Source organism: Elgaria multicarinata, chromosome 1, assembly GCF_023053635.1.
Source record: "Elgaria multicarinata webbii isolate HBS135686 ecotype San Diego chromosome 1, rElgMul1.1.pri, whole genome shotgun sequence".
NCBI lineage: Eukaryota > Metazoa > Chordata > Lepidosauria > Squamata > Anguidae > Elgaria > Elgaria multicarinata.
The window spans coordinates 138,088,892-138,115,409 of NC_086171.1; the positions used below are offsets into that span (position 1 = coordinate 138,088,892).

Consider the following 26,518-nt stretch of genomic DNA (forward strand, 5'->3'; position numbering starts at 1 on the left):
TTTCGGCAGGTGTCATTTGTATGCATGCAGCACCTGGTGAAATGCCCTCTTCATCACAACAGTTAAAGCTGCAGGGCCCTGCCTAGCATGACCAGATACAATGGAGGTCAGGACTCCTGCAGCTTTAACTATTGTGATGAAGAGTCAATTTCACCAGGTACTGCATGCATACAAATGACACCTGCTGAAATTCCCTTTTCTGTTCAACTGTTAAAGGTACAGGAACCCGGGCCTCCTTTCCATATGGTCACCCTATTGATGCCCTGCCTTTAGACTGCGCTCCTTTCTAAGTGATATGCAGCTCCACAAGAACCATAGCCCAGTGACCAGCGATGTATGACTTTGGCTGGGCTTCCATGGAACCGGATGCAGGGTACCAGCCTTTGTCTTTTAGATGATTAGTCTTTGCTACTGGACAAGCTGTTTCTGCAATAAGGCTCTGCTTTGTTCAGACCTTTCCTTGCTTTCCTTTTACAAGGACTTTGGGGTGGAAGGAGAGGATCTAGACCAGCACAGCAGGGCCCTCTTGTGGAAGAAATCTCACAGGGATGTTCCTCCCTTTTCCACTACGGTGCGCCTGTAGGCAGCGAAAGGTCTGAGCCCACCTGCCATGAGAGCCCCCTAAGATTGGTCACGTTATTCAAGGTCCAGAGCTCAAAAGGGGTGAATGGGGGTGTAGGAGGTGCACAAAAATCCGCATTGCCCTTAATGGGGAGTGGTACCTCTTGGCATTCAGGCCTCTGAGTGCCCTGGCATATGTGCCAAGGGGACAGGTGGGGAAAAGACGGCTTCTGTTAAGCCCTATATGGGGAAATGTCAAATCCCATGATTTTTATTCTATGGCTGCGGCAGCAGCAATATACTCCTGAGTTATTCCAGCAGCTTTTCAGGCGCTGTTTATTTCAAAGTGGCCACCCACTGTACTTAGGGCCATAGGCGAAAAAAGATCAGTCCATTTCTCAATGATCTCTTGGCACCTGAAAATATGCTTTAGTCCAGCCTTTCCCAACCTGGTGTGCTCCAGATGTTTTGGATTTTGGCCTTCAGCTTCCATCAACCCCAGCCAGCATGGCCAATAGTCAGGAAGCCTGGGAGTTGTGGACCAAAACACCTGGAGGGCACCAGATTGGAGAAGGCTGATATAAACCTAAACCAATGCTAGGATCACACAATATCTGTAGCAGCAGCCCATTCTGCTTCCAACTCAATTCCTTGACTCCAAAGGTGCATCACTAAGTGTCCATGTACTGCACACAAGGCATGTAGTATTTCAGATCCTCAATGGGCATGTAGCATAAAGCAGCAGGAGGAGGATGAACAACAACAACAACTTTGAGGTTATTAGGACAATTGCCTGAATTGTCATTTTATTTGTCAAAGAAAGACAAATTTGCCATTTAGAACACCTTCTGTTTTAGCTCTCTATTGTTAGATGGTATATAAATAATTGCAATTCTGTCACCTTGTCTTGTGCTCCAGAAAGCTGAGGGTGGTAAACAATGGCCCTTCAGACAGACTCCAAGTACACCGTGCAGCTCTTCTGTAACTTTCACTGCAGAATTGGTTTACAACATGCAAGCAAAGGTGAATGAAAATACTAAAAAGAACAGGGAAATGGTCTATAAACACATGAAAGAAAATTTGCTTTGGACAAGCCAAAACGAGATATTCTAGGTTTTCTACGAACTCCTTCAGATGGGGGGAAGTCCCATTCCTTTACCGTGGCTCTGATTCCTGCTTCCATTCTGCATTTGCAACGAGCTGCGACCATGTGGCTTGCACAGCTCAATGCTGTTGAATGGGACAGCACCCTCTAGTGTGCATTTTATAGTGCAACTTTGCCTGCACACCTCAGAAAACCTGACAAATATTGATATATTCCAGAAGAGAAGAGTCAGGTTTTCCGAGGTTTATTTTTTAGCACTAAAATTGGAAACTGGAGCAGGAGACGCACAGGAGGCTGATGGTGGCATCAGAATGACCCGTGAACATCCGTGAGTGGCCAGTCATGAGCGTGCTATAAACGCTCGTTTAAAGAAGCCCTACATCCCTGGGCTACCCCCACCCCCCAAATTCCGGGTGCCTGAATTTTGCTTTCCTTTCTCTCTCTCCTCCTTCAGAGTTATTTTTCCTTGTGTGCCGTGTCTTTTAGAGAGCAATTCTATGGTGCTGGGAGAGCATCCCAAGGACCACAGGATTCTTCAGAGTCCTCCCTCCAAGGCTGTAGACACTGATATGACCTTGTAAGGGGGGCTTCAGATTCTGATACTTCCGCATGTTCCTGCTGCCGCCACAGAAAGAACTGTGCCAGCTGCTTCCCAAGGTTGCAGAAGTGGCCTCAGAGAGTTCAGAAAGGGAGCATGCCAGTGGGCAGGGAGGGGAGAGGCCACGATATGAGGAATTCTATTGGCTCTCCAGCCCATTCTGCCTCAGAGGCCTGTCTAGAGAGAAAAAAGCAAAACAAGGAGGACAGAGAGGCGAAAATCACTTTCATCATTCCTTCTTTCCTGCCAACAGCAGCTGAGCTGGGCATTGGATACATGGAAAGGTCCAAGTTTGGAGGCTTCCATCTCATGAAGACGCAACCCATAGAATCGCATCCTTAGATTGTAAGCCTGAGGACTAGAACTGTCCCACTATTAATCTTTATAAACTGGTGCAGGGTAAAATACCACAAATAAATAATAAATAAAACCCTGGAAACCTTAGTAACTTAGTAATCACATTTTGGGAAACCATGTTAAATCCAAGGAATCTAGTATAAAGACATAGGTGAAAACCAAGCCAAAATATTCTGGCTTATGTGACAGCAGCAGACCTGTGTGTTTAGCAACATCAGAAGCTGCCTTACAAGAAATCAGATCATTGGTCTATCTTACTGAGTACTGCCTACACTGACTGGCAGCAACTCTCCTAACTTTCAGGCAATGAAAATGCTGGGATTGAAGCAGAGTTCAAAGTTCTGCTCCACCACTGAGCTGTGTCCTGCGAAAGAGTTCCTGAAAACGATCTTCTACTGTATGTCCTCGTCTGGATCCTCCTCATTCACTGTAGTTTCTAGTTCCTTTATTTTTATTTGTTTTTAAGATTGTGCAGCATTAGGATGGCGCCAGCTTTATCATGAGTACAGCAGTGGTACTTTCTGTGGCACATGTACTATTATTATTATTATTTATTTATATAGCACCATCAATGTACATGGTGCTGTACAGAGTAAAACAGAAAATCGCAAGACCCTGCCGCATAGGCTTACAATCTAATAAAGCCATAGTAAAGCAATAAGGAGGGGAAGAGAATGCAAACAAGCACTGGGTAGGGTAAACAGGCACTGGGTAGGGTAAAACTAACAGTATAAAGTCCAGGCAGCATTAAGTTTTAAAAGCTTTAGGAAAAAGAAAAGTTTTTAGCTGAGCTTTAAAAGCTGCGATTGAACTTGTGGATCTCAGATGTTCCGGAACAGCATTCCAGGCGTAAGGGGCAGCAGAGGAAAATGGACGAAGCCGAGCAAGGGAAGTAGAGACCCCAGGGCAGGCGAGATACATGGCATCAGAGGAGCGAAGAGCACGAGCGGGGCAATAGTGTGAGAGGAGAGAGGAGAGAGGAGAGCTAGACCATGAAAAGCTTTGAAGGTCGACAGGAGAAGTTTATATTGGATTCTGAAGTGAATTGGAAGCCAATGAAGAGATTTCAGAAGTGGAGTAACATGGTCAGAGTGGCGAGCCAGGAAGATGATCTGTACGCTCCTTCCAACCAGGACTCCCTCTCCTTTTCATTTAAGGGTCCCTCATTTCAGTACTGAGAGATGGGTGGGCACCGGCAGGTGGCACACCGGCAGGTGTGCCACAAGTCGAGTCATATCCAAAATATGAGAACGTGGCATTCTGAATGTGTTTGCAGCCATTGTATGAACATGCGCACAGCCACCATGGAATTCTTCTAAACTTCATTATGTTTTAAAACAGGCATGAAAATAATTAGATCGGGATCTACCGCAAAGGTTTCTGGCTCCACGTTGCCTAACAATTTGCACCAAGATCCAGTTGATGGATCTCAGGGAGGGAGGGAGAGAAAAGATCCCGCAAGCCAGAAGCGACCTTCTCCACGTTGCATCAGCCAGAGAAGCAGAGAGTACTGTAACGTCCTCCACACACCAGAGGGCGCTCTCCGCGCCTCGCCTCTTTCCCTCCACAGCCGTTTTAGGGTCGTCTAATTGAACGCCTGACAGATATCTTTCCTCCTCTCTTCCCCAGACGTGTTGGCGAGCAAAGCCTCGTTATTACACACAGCCGCGAGAGGGCTTACGAAGGAAAGAGCGAGAGCGAGAGCGAGAGCTCGGGAGGCTGCCGCGTTGGAACAGGCGGTCGCGAAGGCAGACCCGTCGCCCGCAGGACCCTTGAGGCCCTCGCCTAAGCGCTGCCGAGGCCGAACTACCACTGCTGCGGGCAGGACCGCCGCTCGGGTCCGCTTTGCGTCCGTTTCGCGAGCTGAGGGGGGAAGGCGAGGCGAGGCTGTGGCCGTTCGCAGCTGCCGGCATGTCGACAAAGAATTTCCGTGTCAGCGACGGGGACTGGATCTGCCCGGACAAGAAGTGAGGGGCGAAGCCGGGTCGGGCTGGGCCGGGGCCTGTGAGGGACCGGGCCCTGGCCTGCGTTATGGCGGGGCGGGGGGCTCCCTTTGGGTAGGAATGGCAGGGGAGGGGGCAGCGTCGGGCGGCATCTTCTTGCCTGCCCCCCCCCCCAGCCCTGTTCTTTAGGTCGCTCCTCCGTTCTTTCCTCCGTTCTTTGCCTCGTTGACTTTTGCCTCTTTCCACGATTTGGGCGCGGGAGTCTGGGGTCGGACTGTCACCCGCCCGCTCGCTCGTTCGCAGAGTGCGCCAGACACGTGTTTGACCGCATTGCCGACGACCCTGTTCGCCCTCCCTCCCTCCGTCCCTTCAAATGGCCGGCACAGCATTCCGGGGCTGCGCTCAGGGGGTCACTGCGTTAATATCGCCTCGCAAAGGTGACGGGTTTCTCTCCTGGCGGCTCAGTTCTTGTACGATGGGCCACAGACGCGGCTGCAAAAGAGGTGCGGTGCAAACCCCGTGCAGGGCTACTCGGAAGGAAGCTCTGCTGAGTTCAGTGGAGCCTCCAAGTGAGCGTCGGAATGCAGCTTCGTGGTAGACGCCTGGTGGAAGCAAAGGTCTTGGAAACGTTACGCTTAAGCCGAGGGGCAGAGGTGGGCAAGTTGGAGTCCTCCAGGGTTTTTGTTCGTTTGCTTGCTTTTTGCCTACAACTCCTCTCAGCCTTAGCCAGTATAGCCAATGAATGAGGGGTGTTGGGAGTTGTAGGCCGAAACACAAGTTCCCAGCCCCTACCTTTTTATATAATGGCTTGGTTCACACGTTATGCTAAGCCACTGTGGTTCATGTTTGAGAGTGATCCGTGGTGGGTTAGCGTGTCATGTACCAAGTGTTTTTTCCCTCCATGTTGGGTACTTTACCCACCCCTGTTACCTACCTTTTGCAGTGGCGGGTAGCATGCTCCAGAATGGGTTCCTGTGTTGTCTGTCAGGCACTCCATAGTTAGATCCACACACTCCGTGAAAAAACACGGCAACGATGCAGACACCTACCTAGAACATCTGCAATTTCCAGTGATGCTGTAGCGCTAGTGTATGCGGCCATTCTCTGTAGTTGCCGTCGTATAGTGACAGTACTGCCAGTGCAATGCAATTCCTGCCACGGTGGCCACGGGAATAGGTGGCGGCTGGGGGATGCAATCTACCTATGGAGCGGGGAGGGGGAAGTAAACCACAGCATGGTGTGTGGTTGCTAGTCTTGTGAGGGGTGTGACACATCATGGTTTTGCTACCCATCCCCTCTCCATAATTCCACTAGACATCCACCCACGCACAATTGTGTGAATAGGGCCAATGAGTTAATTAGATTCCCTGCCACAGTAGTATAATTTTCATTTCAGTAATATTCATTCCAAAGTGTTTACGCATAAAGTCACAAAGTAGTTCTAAAGTTTCCAGAAAGATATGTTCAGTTCCTTTCGTGTGCACAGTATACACCAGAGCAGTTGGGATGCATATACTGATCATTCATTTATTTATTAACTTTTATATTTATTTATTAAATTTATATACCGCCCCATAGCCGAAGCTCTCTGGGCGGTTTACGAATCTAGATTTGTGTCTAAAAAAAAGTCTTTAGAACTTGGGGTTGGGTCCAAAGTTGTGTGTACAACAGGACTTCCCACTCCTTTCCCCTGCATTCCCACCAGATCTGCTCTGGAGGATGCACTAGTTCTCTAGAACAGATTTAGGTGGCCAGCAGGGGATGCAGGTAGGAGGGGAAATTCAGTAGACTAGGTTGCAGTATTAAGCATACCAACTGGAAAGAAGTATGATCAAACTCAGTAAAATTCTTGGTTAACATGTTTAAGATCAGGCTGATAAAAACAAAAAATCTTCAAATCATGTTTCTTTTGTTTGCAGGTGTGGAAATGTTAACTTTGCTAGAAGAACCAGCTGCAACAGATGTGGTCGAGGTGACTCTGAATTAAGTTTCTTTTGAGGGAGGGATATTGTAAAGCATTAAGTTTATAAAAAAAATGCTTTAATCTTGGGTTTTTTCTGGACTATTTTCAGAAAAAACCACAGAGGCCAAGATGATGAAAGCTGGAGGGACTGAAATAGGGAAGACACTTGCTGAAAAGAGCCGTGGACTCTTCAGTGCTAATGACTGGCAGTGTAAAACGTATGTTGGTCTTGAAGTTCCAGTTCATTTTTAGTTTAAATAGAATTTTATTGTATGTCATTTTTAAGCTGACTCTTCTTTCTGCCCTCCTATATCATCCAAATATGTGATTCGATACTTCATGCAGCTCAATCCTTTGCATGTTTACTCAGAAGTAAGTTCCACTGTGTTCAGAGGGGTTTATGTAGGTAGGTGTGCATAGAATTGCAGCCTTAATCTTGTGCTACTCCGTATTATCTAGGCCTGTAGGTTTTAATTGATTATATTGAATAGAACATCAGCTTGGTTGGTTGTTTTTAATAATTTAAGGACTGCAAGTTACTGTTTTGAGTTGCTAATATTGTAATAAAGTTTTCAGCTAGAAATTTTTTAGTTGACAACACTAATTATGTGAATTTCCTCTTAACTAGGGTGACCATCTGAAAAGGAGGACACGGCACCTGTATCTTTAACAGTTGTATTCAAAAGGGAATTTCAGCAGGTGTCATTTGTATATATGGAGAACCTGGTGAAATTCCCTCTTCATCACAACAGTTAAAGCTGCAGGAGCTATACTCGAGTGACCAGATTTAAAAGAGGGCAGGGGCACCTGCAGCTTTAACTGTTGTGATGAAGAGGAAATTTCACCAGGTTCTCCATATATACAAATGACACCTGCTGAAATTCCCGTTTCAATACAACTGTTAAAGATACAGGAGCCCTGTCCTCCTTTTCATATGGTCACCCTATCTTAACGCCATTGCTCTTTAATTCCCGATCATGTTTTGCAATTCATATTGGGGTAATAATTGCAACTTCATTCCCATATAGCTTGAGAGAACACAGCTGTGTGATGCCTATTGGAGAGCCTTTGTCTGAATGTTTTGAATACATAGTATTTACTTGTACTACAATAGTGTTATGACTAAATTGAAGTAGGTTTTACTGGCACAAGACAATTGAGATCTATTGAGCTTGTTTTCTTTCCTTGTAACTTTCACTGACATCACATGGGAATTGCATAATCTCACTGAAATCTGTATGTGGAAGAAGAATGTGTCCCTTTCTTCCCCCACCCCCAGCAGCCTTGCTATTTTGCAAAAAGAAATTGGATGGGTTACCTGCTGGCTCAAAATATGGGTGTTTGTTTTGCTTTCCCTTAGTTGTACTTTGCTCAGCTTTAGTCCCAGTCATAGCTGTGAGGAAAATAAGGTGACTGCATGTGTTGTGGTCTTACATTGCACAAAATGAGTCTGCACAAGTATTACTGTTCTAAAAGGAGGTTGTTCTCAGTTACATATATCCTGCTTTAAAATTGTTTACATAACAGCGTTCACTACTGTATCTGTATAGTTGGAAATATGCAAATGAATTCTTGTGAGTCTTGCAACTAAACACTGATGTTAAAAGTTTCTGGGTTTTCAAGTATTGCTTAACTTCTTAATTTTTGAACAAATACAATTTTCTGTATTTAAACTATCAACCATATTTTTCTCCCCAAAGTTGCGGCAATGTTAATTGGGCCAGGAGATCTGAATGCAATATGTGCAACACTCCAAAGTATGCCAAACTTGAGGAAAGAACAGGTAATTGTCTTCAGATTATCTAAAAGCATGATTTTAAAGAAACGGGCTCAGTTCAGACAACACATTTCTCAACAGTAGTTTTAGAACTCCACAGTGGAGTTTTTGCACCACCATTGAGAAATGTGTTGTCTGGCAGGTAGAGTTTTTTGGAGAACACTTCACACAGAATATCCACACTGTGCACAGGAGAGTTCCTGCACAATCGGTGTGTTGTGTGGCAGGCTCTGTGGCGTTTTCCATTGTGTTGAGTTGACTTTTCCCACTGGCTGCAGAGTTTCCTGGCAAGAGCAGTGAAAGGAGCGAGTGCTGCTCTAGGAGAGCCGCCGGGATTGTTTTTTGCAGCAATAGCTGATGGGATATCATTGGGAGACCATGGGAGGAAAGAGGGCGGAGGAACTGTCACTCAAACATCGTGATAGATTTTACTCAATTTCATGTTAGCCCACAGTCACATAACACAGTGGTGGAGTTAGAATATGTTGTGTGGGGAGTACCTCATAAAAACTCAAATGTTGTGTGGAGTTTTACACTGCGTTGACTAGTGTTGCCTGAACTGAGCCACAATGTATACAACCATGTTTCCTTCTAATGTGAGCTGCCTTTGCAATAAACCCATATAGAAGTTCTAAAAGAGGGGTCCTGGAATCCAAAGATTCTATTCATTTCCCGCTTGCATTGGCTGCCTGTATTCCTAGCCCAATTCAAGGTGCTGGTTCTAACCTATAAGGCCTTACATGGCTCAGGATCACAATACCTGGTGAAATGCCTCTCCCATCATGAACCTACCCATACACTATGCTCAACATCTAATTTCCTTTTCCGGGTGCTTACTTCGAGGGAGGCTCAGAAGACGGCAACAAGGGAGAGGGCCTTCTCTGTGGTGGCCCCCAAATTATGGAATGAATTCTCCAACGAGGCTTGCCTGGTGTCAACAGTGCTATCTTCTTGGCGCCAAGTCAAGACTTTTCTATTTCCCCAGGCATTTAGCAGTATGTCATGAGCTTAACCAATCCCGCATCTGTTTTTAGGTTTGGCTGACAACTTATAGTTGTTTTTAGATGTATGTTCCTGTATATACTGTCTGTGGTACGTTTTTATGGTTTAAAAATTTGTATATCATTTTTAATGTTTTTATCTTTTGTAAACCATCCAGAGAGCTTTGGCTATGGGGCTGTATAGAAATGTAATAAATCATAATAATTTGATCAGTTTTGCTTTTGCTTCAACTTCTCCATGAGTTGTGGCAATTAGCAGTCAGTTTTCTGAGGTTCTCTGGTTAGCCTTGGCACTAAGGAGGTAACGTAGAACTGGCAAGGAAACTCTGCTACTGAAAGCCCTCCAGAACAGCTGGATGGGCCATGTTGGTAGGATACTGATCCCAAAGGCTACTTCAGGAGTTAGTGATAGCTTTGCAGGCATCTTACTTCAGGAAACTGCTGCTGGTGAGAAACCATGAGGTAAGATACTTGCCCTTATATTCAGTTCCCTTTAAAAAGCGGGACAGTTTACTCACAAGATCTTGATGTTTTAAGCCAAGTTTGGTTATATTTACTAGTTGCTACTAGCACTTGTTAAAAAAAATCCACTTGTCACATGCACACACATGACAAGGGTCCCTTTCCCCTTGGCAAATGGACCGGCACTCGAGTGGGTACACACAAGCTCTGCTGTGGCTATGTAGATCCTGCCGCAGTTGGTTTTTGTTGCAAAAAAACAAGACAGGAAAAATACTTTAATTGTAAAACTGTGCCAGTCTCGGTAAGAGCTCTACTTCAATGCCAAGTGCTGCTGGGATAGCAGATGCTGTATCCAGCACCCAGAGTTTGATTGGTATTGCTCATGCATTTTATAAACACTGCCTAACATATTAGCACTCATAGCTTTCACTATGTGGAACAACAGTTCAATAGGGTGAAAGAGGAGCATATGTCTGAGCTTATTTCTGAGAGTTTTTCTGCCAGTCTATCTGGGCTCTCAGAAGGGGCCATTTCCCCCCGGATTCCAGTACCACAAACCACCTCATTCAGTGGATCCCTTGACTCTCAGGGTAGTCTTTTTGTGGGGCTGCCAGGGAGAGCAAGAGGTATGCAGATCTCTGGATCCATCCCATTGCCTGCATGAGTACTGAGTTTGAGCCCCAACTTCAGCCTGAAATTCAGCAGACATCTTCACCTGCACAGTTAAACTAATAAACTATTACACAAACAATTACAGTTTTTATATTTCTTTTCATTTTGTTACAAAGTTCATAAATATGAATTGCATATTTAGAAGTTATTTCTATTAAAGTCAGGAATGTATGAAAAAATGATGTACTGTCAGTTTAGAATATTAGAGTTTACATTTTGAGATTTTTGGAAATGTCTCCTTGCAGGATATGGTGGGGGCTTTAATGAAAGAGAGAATGTAGAGTATATAGAACGTGAAGAGTCTGATGGCGAATATGATGAGGTAGGTGGCTGTATGAACAAATAACTGCCAAAGGCTTATGCTGATGGAAAAACTTCAGAGAACAGTTAACTTGATCCTAAAATCATAGAATAGTAGAGTTCGAAGGGGCCTATAAGGCCATCAAGTCCAACACCCTGCTCTATAAATCCGAGTTCTATGTTCTATATTTGCCTTGAAGTAGAAATTCTTGGCTTGGAAAGGGGTGAGGGCTCAAATTGTAGGATTCCAAGCTGGTTCCTTCGGTGTTACCTTACCAGATAAACAGTTCCATAAGTGGAACCCCCTCTTTTAAAGTATAGTAAATGTTTAGGGAAACTACATTGTAATCTTTCCATAACTGATGGATGGTTCCATAGGTTACTGAGAACCAACCAATTCACACACTATATTCTGGCACCCATTTTCCTTTCTTATTTTGTTCATGCATTTGATCCTGTCACATGAGCAGTGTAATGTGTGAGCCAGGAACTCACTGTAGAAATTGCTGCCCTTGTAATATATGTGTTTTTCCAGACCACTTCTGTATTGGAAATTTAAAAAATGTAGCAAAATGTTACGTGTGAATTGACTTTGAAGCCCTTTTGTCCAAAATGCATGCTAAAGCATCTGTAATATACAGTAAGAACATCTTGGATACAAAACAAATGTTAGCTACTCAAGAGGTGATGTCATTGTAATTTGAGCCAGTATCCAGCAATCCATTATAAGCACATAAAGGTGAACTTTGTATTTGGCTGTCTTTGTTTATTTTCATTGGCAGTGGTTTTCAGTACCAAAGAGAGAACCACTTTTTAAACTCAGTAGTAGCTAGTCTTGCAGCAGTGAGAACAGCTGTTGGAGAAATAACAATTGAAGCACAAGTGATTGTCTTCCATATAAGCATATCACTGCTTTGGTTCTTGATGTGAATTGCTAAACTTTGTAATCTGTGAGATACATATTGATTTATATAATCTATCTTTAAATGTAGTTCTGAATAAATAACTCTGTGGCCGTTCACTTTTTCTTAAGTAGTAATGGAAAAAAACTACAGTAGACTAAATGCAAGGATATTCAGTTTAATCAGTGGCTGTGTTTGTATTTGCTATGTGTACATAACACAGACTTCCAACAGTTTATGCTCTTACGGAATACAATGCCTCCTTGTTTAGTTTGGCCGCAAAAAGAAAAAATACAGAGGGAAGCCCGTTGGTCCTGCATCTATCTTAAAGGAAGTTGAAGATAAGGAATCTGAAGGGGAAGAAGAGGAGGATGAGGATGGAGATCTGTCTAAGTATAAATTGGATGAGGTAAAACAATCCTTACTCAGTATTTATTTATTTATGCTCTCGTACATAATAAACACAAACAATAAAACCAGTCACATCACTTAAAACCAAAAGAATGTAAAGAAAGCAACAGAAAAAAAAATTAAAAGCAGAAGATAAATATAGAAGCAACTAAAAAAAATCTGAGTAGCACATATGATTTCAAAGATTGTGTGTTCAGCTCAAGACATTTTGGTAGCTACTTCCCAATACTTTAAACTCACTTTAAACCATCTCCCGTGGACTCTGAGCTGGCAACTCACACAGAGGTTACAGAGCGCCTGTGTGGCCTTGTAGGTCAAACTGCATTCCCAGCTTTGGGACTCAGTAAGTTCTTCATCAGGGATGGTAAGTCATTCTCTCTGGGTGTATTTATTATTTTATTTTATTTATGTTCCGCCTTTCTGCCAGCAAATGGTACTCAAGGTGACTTATAGTAAAATCTGGATTAAAAAGGCCACCTTAATTAAAGTGTAGTGTAAGAACAAATAAATTAAAAGCACAACAAGAAATGAAATAAGCAGCACCAACCAATAAAAATAGACTCAGCAAGGCCAATTTATATGCTAAAGATCTGCCATAATAAAAAAGTCTTCGCTTGCTGATAGGGGAACAACAGAGAGATAGCCCACCCAGCATTCTTTGGCAGGAAGTTTCAGAGCCTGGGAGTGATCAGTGAGAAGGCCCTCTATGCTGCCCCATCAAATATGCCTCTGGTAGCAGTGATACCAAAAGAGGGATCTCACCAAAGGATCTTAAATATTGAGTAGGGTCATATGGGAGAAGGTGGGTTTTCAAATCATAACCTGTATAGGGCTTTTTAGGTCAGAAGCTGCACTTTGAATTGTGTCCAGAAACAGACTGTGAGATAGTAAAACTGTTGTAAGAAGGGAATCACATGTTCCTTGTTACTGGTCCTGGTGAACAGTCTGGCCATCACATTCTGGATCAGCTGAATTTCCCAAAGACTTTTTAAAGACAGTCCCACAAAGAGCATATTATGCTAGTCTAAACAGGATGTAACTAAGGCACGTGTGACTGTGACCAGATCAAACCTCTCTAGAAACAGGCTACTGCTGTAACCTGGGCATCCAGGTTTAGGGCCGAATCCAGGACTACACTCAAACTGTAAGCCTGAATTTCAGCACAGTTTGAATCTCTATTTCTTGGTCTGCCTTTCAGCTAACCAGGAGCACCTCTGTCTTGTTTGGATTAAGTTTCAATTTGTTCACCCTCTTCCAGTCAACTACTGATCTCAGACACTGATTTGGATTTATAACAACTTCCTTGGATTTAGATGAAAATGAGAGATAGATTTGAGTTTCATCAGTATACCGGTGGCACTGAACCCCAAACTCCAGACAGCCTCTTGTAGCAGTTTCATGTATACGTTAAATTGTATGGGGAACAAGGTAGAACCCTGAGGGACACCACAGGCTAACAACCACAGCATCAAACAGAACCCCACCCCACCCCCAACACCACTTTCTAAAATTGCACCTTCCAAGAAGTACCAGAGCCACCATATAACAGTGTCTCTGAGTCCCATCTCAGAAAGACCTCAAAAGGATTCCTTGGTTGATGGTATTGAAAACCACCAAGAGAACCAGTTGAACAATCAGGAACACGCTCCCTCTGTCCAGTTCCTGATGTAGATTGGCCACCAAGGCGACCAAATCAGCCTGTGTTCCATAATGAGGTCTGAAGCCAGATAGAAGTGGATCCAGATAATCCACCTCATCCAGAAACTCCTGGAACTGTAGAGCCACCACATATTCCAGCACCTTGCCCAAGAATGGAATATTCGAGACCAGAGCAAATTATCTGGTACAGTGGCATTGAAGGAACATTTTTAAACATTAAAAAAAAACACACACCAAGGTCTTACTACCAGCTCTCCTGGGAAAGGCAGAATCACATCTAGCTGTGAAGAGGTGTTCACCACTATACTTACCCACTTGACAAGTCCCCACCTGGCTGCTTTTATAAGCCAGGAAGGGCAAAGGTCTAGAACACAAGTGGTAGGCTGCACCTCTCCAAAGATCCTGTCTACAACCTCAGGTTGCAGAAATTGAAAAGTATCCATTATAACCTATCAGTAGCCAAAGTTACATCCACAGAATCTGTACCAACTGTGGCATCAAAGTTGGCATGGATGTGGTTGATTTATCTGCAAACTGTCATACAAATTGGTTACAACAGACTACCGAGTGGTCCAAATTTTCTTCTCGTATGCTGGAGCGTAATGCGCCTTGGACCCCCCAAAAGAAATTCTGTTGGGCGACTGCAATGTGTTGGAGAAGAAGGTGTACAAGGTAAACAGGTCTCTCAAGGCCAATGCAGTGATAAGTTGATTCAGTAGGAAAGGTCAAGAGGAAAATTCTAGCCCTAGAAATGCGCAGTTGTTGCAGAGTAGAACAGAGAACCATGCTCACATGGAGGGATATTAAAGCCAATTAGATCCCAAGTTATTCTCAGAGCTGAGGCACACCAGCATGAGGGATGCCCAACAGCAAGGCAGTTATAGTGTTTGAAACAAAAGGATCAAAGTGCTCAGTGCCTCAGAGGCTGGACAAAGTAAACTATAATTTTAGAAACTCAATAGAAGGCGGAGAGATTCCTTTTCTCTTGATTAATTTACATCCAGATAGCTATAGAGTGTATTGTAGTGCAACATTCAAAACAAAGCATTGCTGTTAAGATCAAGGGTCCTCAGGTACTGTTTGATCTTGCTGACTTGTCTGGAAGGTGGCAATGCTTCAGTATTGGGCCATTTTAATCAGATGGGTGGTGGCATGGCAATCAGCCAGTCACTTGCATGTTTTCCACGGTCACCAGGAACAACCTTCTTAAATCTAATCAAGGAGGAAGCATGTAAATTCTATGGCTCTTATGCCTCTGCAGTTCCAGAGCCTTAACAACATTCTTGACAGCTGTTTAGGCTATGCCTTCCAGTACAAAAAATGGATTATTGATTCAAGATGCCAGAGCAATGCCAATTAAATCCATAGCACAAGGCACATGTGTAAGAGAGCCAGTAAGTTTCAGGCACCTCTGTAGTGGCTTAGTTTTAATTTTTCTTGCTGTTATAGTTCACTAATATTAACCAACAAGTTGGGAATCCAGCAGAACTTTAATCCTTTTACTTGGTGCCTCCTGCTTGTGCTAGATACAAAACAAGATCTGGTTTTCCTTCAGTAACACAGGGTTATGTTCACACTGAATTGCCCTAAAGAGGAAACCAAGTCCATGCTATGAATATGGAAATATGTTGGCATTCAATACAATGTTGTAGTAAGAAGAAGAGGTGTGTATCTCTGTGAATAAAGCTAAATTTGTGGCAGCAAAAAAGCTGTATTACGTTAAAGTTAAATTGCATCATTTTGGCCAACACTACACTACCCAAATCCGACAACAAGCAGTAGTTGTTTTCCCACAGCCTCATGGTGTATGTCATGAATAACTTATGTGCTATATTGTTTTTCATCTGTGTTAAAAATATTTTGGGGAACTGCCCTATATATGTATCTTTGCCCTGTTTCAGACAAGTCATGCATAGTTGCATAGATAAATAAAATAGTATTTTTTATGATTTCTGCCTAATCAAGCATCATAACTGATTTTATTTTTTTCAGGATGAAGATGAAGATGATGCTGACCTCTCCAAATACAATCTTGATGCTAGTGAGGAAGAAGATTCTGCCAAGAAGAAGAAAGCTACAACTAGCCGGAGCCGTTCCAAGTCTCGATCTTCTCATTCACGATCTTCATCTCGCTCATCCTCCCACTCAAGCTCAAGGTCTAGGTCCAGGTAAACGGGTACAGGTCAAGGGTAACGCCAGACAAAATGTCAGTATCTAACTTTCTTTATTTACATCTCTTTTGTGATTGATTTTTTATTTTATTTTTATTTTTATTTTTTGCAGTTTTGAGTTAATCTAATAAATCTTACAGATCTAGTCTGCACAGGTAGATAACACTTAAGCTGAAAAATTGCAGGTGATCACTATACAGTTTAGGATACGTGTTAATTTAATGGCAGTGTAAGTGAAATGTTTCGCTCTGGGTTGAAATATTTCTTAATGGCCAAGTAAATTGTTTAGCTTATGGGCTCATGGCATTAAGCACTTCAGAACAGCACCATGCCGAATTTTTGATCTATTTATTTTTGAACATACATTTTGAGGGGGAGGGGAGAGACAAACAGAAATTGCATACAAAAATTGTGGGAAGAGCTGAGAATTTCAGGGAATTTCTTAGTGTGCAGGGCTTCAATGCATACCTTACTGTAAGGAGGTGGCTGAGGGACATGTGTGTGCTTACTCTTTTACCATTTTCGTCAGTCTGTCATTTCAGCCTCTCCGGCTGCTTGAGTTTCTTGGGGGGGGGGGGGGGAGAACCCTAGAGGACTTAGCAGGACTTCCTTCCTTGGGGCTTCCTGTTCTGCTGGCTGCTGAGTGGGTGAAAGCTGAGACGCATTTTTGGTTTTGCTTTGCTATTAAAAAAAATAATACCGTAAAAAGGGGAAGAAGACCAACTTCTCGTTCAGCTTTCAAGAATCAACAGGCAGCCGCATTGGAAAGCCCCAAGGGAGGATGACCCGATTACATCTTTTAGGGCACTTTCCAAGAAGCTCAACCAAGCTGAGAGGCTGCAAGGACAGAATGGGTGGAGAGGGGGCTAAAAGAGCACGCACAAACCTCTCCGCCAACTCCTTACAGTAAGGTAAGCACTGAAGTCCTGTATCGTGAGAAATTTCTCCAGAATTTTCAGCTTCCCCACGAAAGAGGCAGAAAAACGACTGCCTCTTTAACAAGAAACCAGAAGGTTGGGTTTTGGCACAGCACTACTTTAGAATACATCTTTGTCGATGGATTGGTGGGAGTGAAATACTAATCAAACACTTGAAGGGCCTGCTCATTCTGCTAGAAAACATTTCATAACTAAACTTTTCTTTGGAGGGGGCTGGAATCTGGAAAGGGGAGGAGAGAGGAGAACTTGTAGTTCATTTATATTTCTAAATACAGGGTTTCTAATATACAGAGAATTCCTTTTGCTGGTCAAGTTCTTGATGCACCTAATATTTTTACTCCTTTTTATTTTTTGCCTCATTGGAAGTCCTAGTTTCTCCTCCATTTTGCACCAGTTTCCATGGTGTGTCATTTGTGGGGAGTGCTGTACAAAAACTGGTGAACACAGCTATTCTTTTATTACTTATATCTGCTTGTAAACCATGACTGAATTGGATAGCAATTAATATTTCTGTTCACAAAGGCTTCATTGATTTCAAGTGTCTATACTCTTCATGTAGCAGAGTTCATCTAATGTAGCCACCACCTAGTACATAGAAGACTCTTGGAAGAAAACAGAATTCTGCATATTGGGCTAGAGCCAGACATGTCCTTCCATGAACAGAAGGGCTCTTTCCATTCACGGAAGGGACTCTGATCAAGCAGGTGCTCTTGTAAGGGGAGGGGAGGCAGCCTTTGTTTAGCCTCACCTCACTGTCTCAGAGGGTCCCTCATTCCTTCCGAGAAGCTTTCCAGAGGGCTGCCTAGGGAAGGAGGAATTGGTGCAAATTGGTTTTCCCTGCCCCCATCCCATTTATGCCAGTGGGAATATGGATTCAACCCATTAAAAATAAAGTTGTTTCATTAAAATATTTCCATTTCATCAGTTGAAGTTTTGGAGAAATGTTCAATTACTTTTGAATTTCATAGTGCTCCTCCTATACCTTTTGGTGCTAACCCACAAATGCAATTTTGGACAGAATGTTAATGTTGAATGTGTTTTCTAGTACATAAGAATTTATTCTCGGAGAACTTAATAGGAAATGAATATTTCCCTGCAAAATATAAATGTTTCCCAAGTGGAGATGAAATTTGTTCACTAATGTGGAACAGTGTCATGTGATCACTTTTTAAAAACTGGGAAACATGTAAAATTCAGAGGCCTCCATGAGTAGCTTCTGCACGCTTACCAGGTTTCTTGCCACATCTCTTCCTGCCACAGCCACTTGTATTACCCTGAAAAGAAAGCTGTTCTAAAACGGTGCTGTGCCCTTCTAAGCAGGATCTGCATATCACTGCTGCTGGAAGTGGAAAATGGGAAAGATCTGGCATAATAAAAGTGTAGAGAAGTGCAGTTGGGAAATATGGGCTCTCATAACGATGCTACCTTAAAGAATCTTAATATGGCTTGCAAAACAGTGATTTAGTGCTTCCAGAGGAACCCAAAATGAGCAGCAACACTTGTTTCTGGAAGGTGGCAGCTCACTTTTTAATAACTGGATAAGGGAGCTCGGCCAACCTGCCCTCTTTCAGGAATGAGTGTTTCCACCCATTTCAGGGCTTGCCCCAGAAGGGCTAAATTGTCATTCCGCAAGCATAGGAGCTACTTGCGGAATGGTATGGGTGGTGCTGGCCACACACAGACCATTAGTAGATGGGCAGCATTGGATTCTATCCAATGTCTTTAATTGCCAATGTTTCAAAACTATGTTTCTGAAAAGGTAATCCATAAATCTTGAAAATAAGTTCTGGAACTCTTGAGGACCAGAAGAAATGAAAAGTTAATTACCGTTATCTCGAGTCCTCAGCTACAGTTAATAAAGCTTTAGTAATGGCATCTTGATGTCTGAAAAGACACTTAGGCTGCAATCCCATACATACTTACGAAGGAATAAATCCCATTGAATTTAATGGTACTTCCTTCTGAGTAGGCATGTATAGGATTGCACTAAGGAGCTAAATTCATTCTTTTTGAAAACATTTTAAAAACTTTTGTCATGTGTTGATTGGTATGTCTGAATCATGGTTCTTTAAAGCTTGCTTTTAAAACTGGGTACATATTGCTTGAGGCACAAAAGATAACATCTGAAGTTGATTTCTTATCTTTTACGTGACTTACGTTATCTGTTTTCCCCTTTTGAACCATATACTTACTAATTTAAAGTTCAAAATAAAGTGTTTGTAATATTTGTGTATGGAAGTTATACACTTACCTTAAAATATAAAGAAGAACATCAAGATCAGTAATATACAAGATAGCATAATTTAATCTATAATGTTAAAAAAGAAAAAGGAATTCAAAGACTTCTGAGGGCAGGATCTAATGGGGCCACCCGCACAACCTGCCCTGTCCAGAAATTAGTGTTTCTGCTTGTTTTGGGGCTTGCTCCTGGAAGCGCTACAACACAACCAGCAGCAGTAGGGGCCACGCACGCATGCACCAGGCCGATGGGGTTGGCCATGCCCAGAAGGGCCCCACTGAATCCTGTCCTGTGACCTGAATTCTGTGAGTCCAAAATGGCCTTAGGCTTGTGTTTATCTAATGGCAGCTTCTACTACACAGCGAACTTCTTTTGGAGCTGAAGGATGTTTCAAAACCAACTTGTGGCAGGCTAGGGGGCTTAAGAAATTCAAATGAAAAAAATTCAAATAACCTGGCATATGCCATTCCTGTGAACTCAAGATATCTCTTTGGAACTTATCCATCCATTCTTTGAAATGCTCTATCCAATTTTTGTGTTGTCGTAAAAGATAGAAAATTACTTAACTTCCAAATTAGACTAAAAAATAGAGTTTATCTGATTCTTGTCTGTCTATTCTCCCCCCAAAAAACATTCTTCATGTTGTTTCAGGTCAAGAAGTTCTTCCAGTTCAAGGTCAAGATCTCATTCTACTTCCAGAGAACGTTCTAGATCTCGTGGGTCGAAATCAAGGTGAATGAGGTAGCAACCTCTCTGCTTGTCAGAGAGAGACTAAAAGGCCACCAGAAGTTACTGTTTTATTGTAAACAGAAGTAAATAAAATAAATACAATTAGATATTAAGTAAAATTATTGTAACATTAAAAAAAATTCCATTAATTTAAAAGGCTTTAAAGACAAATGTGCCTTCTCTTCTATTAAGAGGATGTCAGCTGTGCTGTGCTGTGCAAGCCACAGCCTTTGTAGAGTCACCTTCACATGGTGGTGTATCCAAGGCTGAACTTGAATATTCAGTCTTGAAGTGGAAGTGGCCCACTCCACAGTACTCTTTCTTGTTTGACTTTCAAAAAAAAGCCCAAGAATAATGCATAGTATGCTACATTGTTTAATTTTATTCCCGTATGTAACTTGTTCTCCCCAAGTCAAAAGTATTGCACTGGGAATCTGCTATGTCTTATCCAAAGAAAGGCTGTGGGGATATATTTGTAGCTAAAGCAATTGGCCATCAAGGCTCAGCAGAGCCCTATTATGCTTTTGCTCACCAAGCAGGACAGATGAGAGTGCTGAGAGTTTGGAGTTCTGGAGCTCACAGAACTCACCTAAACAGAGTGGAAGAAAGTGTGCACAGACTTCTCATGCTACAGAAACCCTTGGTATTTTGCCTGTATATATGTACCCATATGCATTTACTGAAACAGGCATCTACCATAGGGCAAGAATAACAAAGAGTGACACCTTAAATCTGCAATTGTTTGGGGTATGCCATTTCTTTATTTGAAGTAGGAGGGAGCGTTAAACCAGAAAGAACTCTTTCTTCCTTTTGTGGTTCTTAGAACTTCATTGTGTTTTGCATATTAATCCTTGTAAGCTGCTCAGCTTTTGTCAACTGAAGAGCAGAGTAAAATTGCCGTAAATAAATAAATAATATTGTTTTAGCACATATTGCATTGATACTCTTTGCGTTTTAGTATCACATCTACAACTTGGTAAAATGATTCCTGAATTACTAGTACATAATAATTATCCTCTACTGAAATGAGGTTGAAACATTGCCTTCATAGTTACATCCTCCGCAGAAATATTTGAAGAGTAGTGCTACAATCCAGTCCACGCTAAGGAGTAAGGTCTTTTATTCTAGGTGAGACAGACATCAGCATTTTGCACATGATCAAGAAATATTTAACTTAACACTTGTGTGTGTGTTTACCAATAAAAAGACTTAATATGGTAAATAAAAGTTAGAACTAGCAAACAGAGCAAGTCCTTGAGAGTGTTCGGACAATCATGGTGGGAAAAGAAAACATTGTGGCTTTTCCCTGTGCCTGCCTGTCATTTACATAATTACCAATGCTGCAGCATGGATTGGTGAGTTGTCTGAACCTGATGTGTAGTGGGGGTGGACTTCATACCCACCCTACAATCCACAACTTGCAGTAAGGGTTATAGACTGGGTATGAAGCCGTGCCACACATCAGGTTCGGACAATACCCCAACTCGTACTGCAGCACAAGTCACAATGGCTTATTTTCCCCCGTGGTCATCTGAACCTGAACTTTGTCTGGCAGCAGTATTATTATGCTTTGTATGGTTCCACAGAAAATCCAGTTAGATATAGAGGCTTGGAGTCCTGGGTCTCTAGTAGCAAAATAATAGTTGTTGGTCTATAAATGCATGGTGATTATGGCTTTGATTCAGGGTTTCTATTTTTATTTTGTGTTCATTGATTGAATTCCTGTAACTCCATACACAATATGTATAAAGAGAGAGAGAGAGAGATTGAGATTCTTAGCATTCTGTAAAATGGAGAGTTGAGCCAAAGCCCCAGTCCTCCACATGAATTGGGATACAGAAGCTGGCCTATTATTTTGGAAAGGGGCAAGTGAAAGTGCACTGTTATGAACACTAACAGTTGCCTAACTGGATCAGACAAAGGTCTACCTAGTTATATTTAGCTTCCAATAGCAGCCAGCCAGAAAATGAAGGTGTTTTCCTTTGAAAAACTGTACTCTTGTAGGTGAGTTGATCTGAAATGTTATTTCTTTATCTACTTTTAGCCTTCTAACTATTTAGGATCTTACTGTGTTAAATAGTATGGCTTCTCCCTGGTCCTTATCCAGAGGAAATTTGTTTAACTTTGCATATTCACATCTCTTTTGCACACACTTGCAATTCCTTTTATCTGTAAATAATTATTGCCATCAGGTCTTCTAATGCCTTTACCAGATACTTCTGTTCAGAAATCTGTCATGAGACACACAGTACTTAACCATTTGTAAGCTGAGTGTCAAGCTTTTTTCTTAATAGGAAAGTAAAATAAATGTGTTCATGTCTGACTTCAGTTTTCTGTAGCTTGCTGTTGCTGAGAAGCAACATGTATATTAAGCAACCATATGGGTTTTTATATTATGTGGTCAGTTCTGGTAAATCAGTGAATTGATTTGGCCACAGTTCATATTGAGAAACACTGAAGTTGTTGAATTCTAAGTCCTTATTAGCACAGCACTGAAATACTTAACCATTAATCTGATTCCATTTTATGAATCGTTAATAGTGATTTCATGCATTTGATATATATTGTAGATTATTGCATTCTCATTATTTGCACTAGGATTAAGTCTTACTTATTTCTTAATAAAGATCCAGCTCCAGGTCTGTCAGGGGTTCTTCAACCCCAAGAAAAAGATCTTACTCAAGCTCTCATTCGTCATCTTCCCCTGAGAGAAGCAGAAAGAGAAGCCGATCTAGATCTTCATCTGGTGATCGTAAAAAAAGGCGAACGAGATCACGGTCACCTGAAAGGTTTGGGTTTTGTAGCATAAAAATGGTTATTTAAATGTTGACTGAAAGGGCTAGGAAAAGAGCTGAATGTCTAAAATATTGTGTGTGTTTGAACACTAATAAGGTTTCAGTATTCTTAATATATGTCCTTGTCACAAATAAACTAATCAGAAGAACCTTTCTTTTAAAGTCCTGAGACACTCATGATATAGTTAGTTTTAGAATTTACACATGAACGTGTTCTTAACTACAGTTCTATATTATGTGAACTGTTTTATACAGTTATGATATAGAGATGAAGTCCAGTTCATGTCCTGCCCCCATCTGTTTTATTTTCTCTTTATTTATTTTTCACCCCGTGCCAATCATAATAATTTAAACTTATTTGTTTGCATGCTTTTTCTCATTTTTTTATCTTACAGACACCGCAGGTCATCATCTGGATCTTCTCATTCTGGATCCCGTACAAGTTCTAAAAAGAAATAATATATTAAACGCAAAACTCACAAAAAATATAGTCCAGTGCATGAGACATTTTAAAGAAGTTGGTGTCTTACTTGGTCAGAAGTGCTAAATCCTGCTAGTAGAGGTGCATGTTTAATGGAAAACTGCAGCTATTTTAATTCATGAAACAGAATGTAATGAAATATTTTAAGCCATAAATTGACCCCAGAAAGGTGAGTAGTGTGATTTTGGTTTTTGTTTCAAAATGTTTTGCCTCTCCCCTACCCTTTTCTTTTTTCACTAGGTTTTACATTTTAAATTGGAAGGCTCTTATTTGGGAGTTTTTGTGTGAGAACTTTGTATGTTATGATGCCATCCTGGTTTAGTCTTCACTTCTACTAGTTGTAGAACTGTCCAAGGCTTGGTATGATTGTTAATCTATACTCTGATTCTTAAACTGGTCTGGTTTACTTCTTCCCTCTCATCCCTGCAAGAACAAATAAACTAAACAGTTTGTAGTATGCAGTTATGCAAAGCAAGGGATGCTTCAGAGGGATAGCCATTTTCCACTGCTAGGTGATGTGATTTCTAAGTAAGAAGAACCCTCACTTTTTACCCAAGTGAGAAATAGTTCCTGTGTAACCAAGATTTCAGTGGACATGTAAGGTAACTTACTTTGCTGCTTGAATATTTGGCAAAGAAGAAATGTTCTGTACAATTTTCTGCTGAGTGTTGTTGCATCTATGAGTACTCTTTTGTGGCATATAACTTCCAAAGTGTTTAGTTTAAACTGCCTAAGTGCTTGGCGCTTGATAGCTACATCCTAGCTGTGATGCTGCTGCTGTTGCTGTAAACAAAATATTAAGTTCAAGATCCCAAGGAATATACGTAGGGTTCCGTACTCACCAGTGCATTTCAGAAAAGTCTTTGCCTCTGCCCCTAGTGCCTCCTTCCCACAAAAGCTCCTCCTGTAGTGCCCTACTGAGCCATTCAGTGTGGTGTGAGAAGCTGTAGCCAGAACTGAAAATTGTGCAGCCTCTTCTCCTCACTCCCCCACCCCTTCACTTCTGGAAGCTTTGGATTCCACTAAACATTTAGAAGTTAGCGTGTAGTTATCAAGCTACCTTAAATAAAGCATTTAAACCACCCAAGTTTGTTCAAGGCTTCTGAAATCTTAATTAGTTAGTGGGAATGTAATATTGAAATCCATTTCTGTGAGCCAATAAAACTGAATTCAGACTGGTGGAACTGTATTTCAGGTTTGTAACTCTTGCAGAAAATAGCATGGCTACTCTAAAGTATTTCATACCACAAATCATTGCAAATAATCTTTTTGGACTAATGTAAATTTATGGCTTAAAATGCTTCATGAAATTTGTTTTACTAGCCAATATTTGTTAAATACTGACCATTCTTAAGCTCCGTTTGCTTGAGAGAAATATGTTTCTTCAATGACATCCCAAGGTAAGTATGTTAAGGGAGATTAATGCTTCTAGGAAAGAAGCAGTATGTTTTCAGTTACTTGTGTATTGGAACATCTGCTTTGTAAATCAAACTGCACAATGACAAACGGAGAAGAACTTGTCTTTATTTCTTTCCTTTTATGAACATCTTACATTTCTTTTGGATGGATCAAAGACAAAGCAAAATGCTTTGCTGTAGAAATACTTTGGATAAATTTTGCAACAAAAAAATGCCCTGCAAATCCTGTATTGCTTTTTCTTAGGTATCTCTTCTTTTTTGCTAAATGTAGCATAGATTGCACAAGAACAAATAGTCTCTTGTAACTGTGCCTCTGACTTCTTGAAAGTCTGTCTACAATTGTGAAAATCAAATTTGCTAGAAGCTACATGTTAAAGTTAGTTATTCTTGTGCTTTGTATTCCTAAGTATTGTATCTAAGAATTTTTTAAACTTGACAAATGATAGGCTAGAATAACTAAGGGAAAATTTTGGGTTTCATTTGGCTTGGATTAAAATGTACTGGTTTGCTCTATGAAGATACAATTCTGTAGACATATGTAAATAAAGCATGTCAATCAAAGAGTGTGTATTTACTTGTGTATTATCACACCTGTCTGAATAATTTTCAAAATATTAAACCTTTCAAAGAGTTTACTTCAGGGGACTCCTATGAATATAATCTGGAAAGTAGCCACAGACATATTCTGATTTATGACTATTGATATGTAAGCATGTTTAATTTACTTTAATTAGATTGGACTTCCAGAGTTGTACTTACAAATAATAAATGTTTGGGTGTTCTCCATATGCAATGTTTAAAAATCTGAAATGGAATAGGCGTCATTTTTCAAGGAACGTAAAATGGAAACTCAATAAATTGAGTTAAACAATACATTGAAATATACATTTAAGGAGTTGGATCTGAACTTGCTCTACCATGAACGGAAGGGCTGCTATTCCTGGGAGGGCCTGAGAGGCTCCTGCTGAAGAAATTGGGTAGGTGACTTTTCAGATAGACCCCCCTCTCCCTGCAACACCCAGTTCCACCTCCCATGCTGTTCTGGAAGATTTGCAGACCCTCTAGAACAGCTTATGGTAGGGGTACAGGTAGCTGAAGTGGAATTGGCAGAATCTCTCCTCTCCCCTTTCTGTGGGTGTTCCTTCCGGGGTTGTCAAGATCCAACCTGTGCTAAGCTTAAATACTTCTTCAATCAGGTAGTAAAATGAGGGAAAGTGGGAATTTTGTTTGTTAAGCCCTTTTAGATAGAGAACGTCACTTGCCAAGGCTGTCCAATGCTTCCATGGGCAGCTGAGAATTTGTATTTTCTGCCTCCTTGGCTGAGGTCACACCTCTCTTCATTTGATTTACTAACTAATTTCCAATGTAATAACACTTCTGTTTATTATCTATAGAAAGCAAAGTACATCTATCACAACTAAAACATCTGCAAGTGATGGCAACATAGTGGTAACCATCAATAGTAGCAGAAGTCTTAATTATTCTACTGGGTGTTGTCTTTTAGGAAGGCATGCTTTCTAGTCTTAGTGGTAACACTTCACCTAAAGGTTTAGGAAAGTGATATTATGTGCACCAATACCACTATATTTAATTTTTACTAGGGTTGTTACATTGTAACATTAGATATATGGAAGTCAACTGTTTAATTCCTGAATGCAGAAAAGGTTAGCTTGTTGGTGTGTGTGCAAGTTTTGTTAATGTTAGCTGGCTAGAGGTAAGGCTCAGATTGGTTTGTATTTCCAGCTGGAAATCTATGCAGGTTGCAGCAATGATCAATCTAGTTAAGTTGTCCCCTTGGATTGTAATCCAGCACTCACTTGCATACAGATGCTTTGTACTGCATTACTTGCATGCACCTGGACTGTGTTTTAAACAAATAACTCACAACACACTTTTCATATAAAACAAGAGCTAAGTTAGAAAAACATGAACTCCCTTTGCTATTATTGGGTTGATATACCTAGTCGCAGTCAAACTAAAATCTTCGATTTCTCCATTTTTTTCCTTATGAGTAGCTCTCAGTTCTGCCCTAGAGA

General features: G+C 41.5%; 1 protein-coding gene across 1 annotated transcript; it reads left to right on the forward strand.

Moving 5' to 3' along the window:
- The first annotated feature begins 4,439 nt into the window (after positions 1 to 4,439).
- On the forward strand, positions 4,440 to 25,043 carry ZRANB2 (zinc finger RANBP2-type containing 2). The gene is given in 11 exon segments (XM_063137441.1): positions 4,440 to 4,588; positions 6,484 to 6,536; positions 6,637 to 6,745; positions 8,228 to 8,310; positions 10,685 to 10,761; positions 11,913 to 12,050; positions 15,704 to 15,879; positions 19,711 to 19,791; positions 22,416 to 22,431; positions 22,433 to 22,577; positions 22,979 to 25,043. Coding segments are annotated over 11 exon segments (1,086 nt in total). The 5' UTR covers positions 4,440 to 4,532; the 3' UTR covers positions 23,131 to 25,043.
- The last annotated feature ends 1,475 nt before the right edge of the window (positions 25,044 to 26,518 follow it).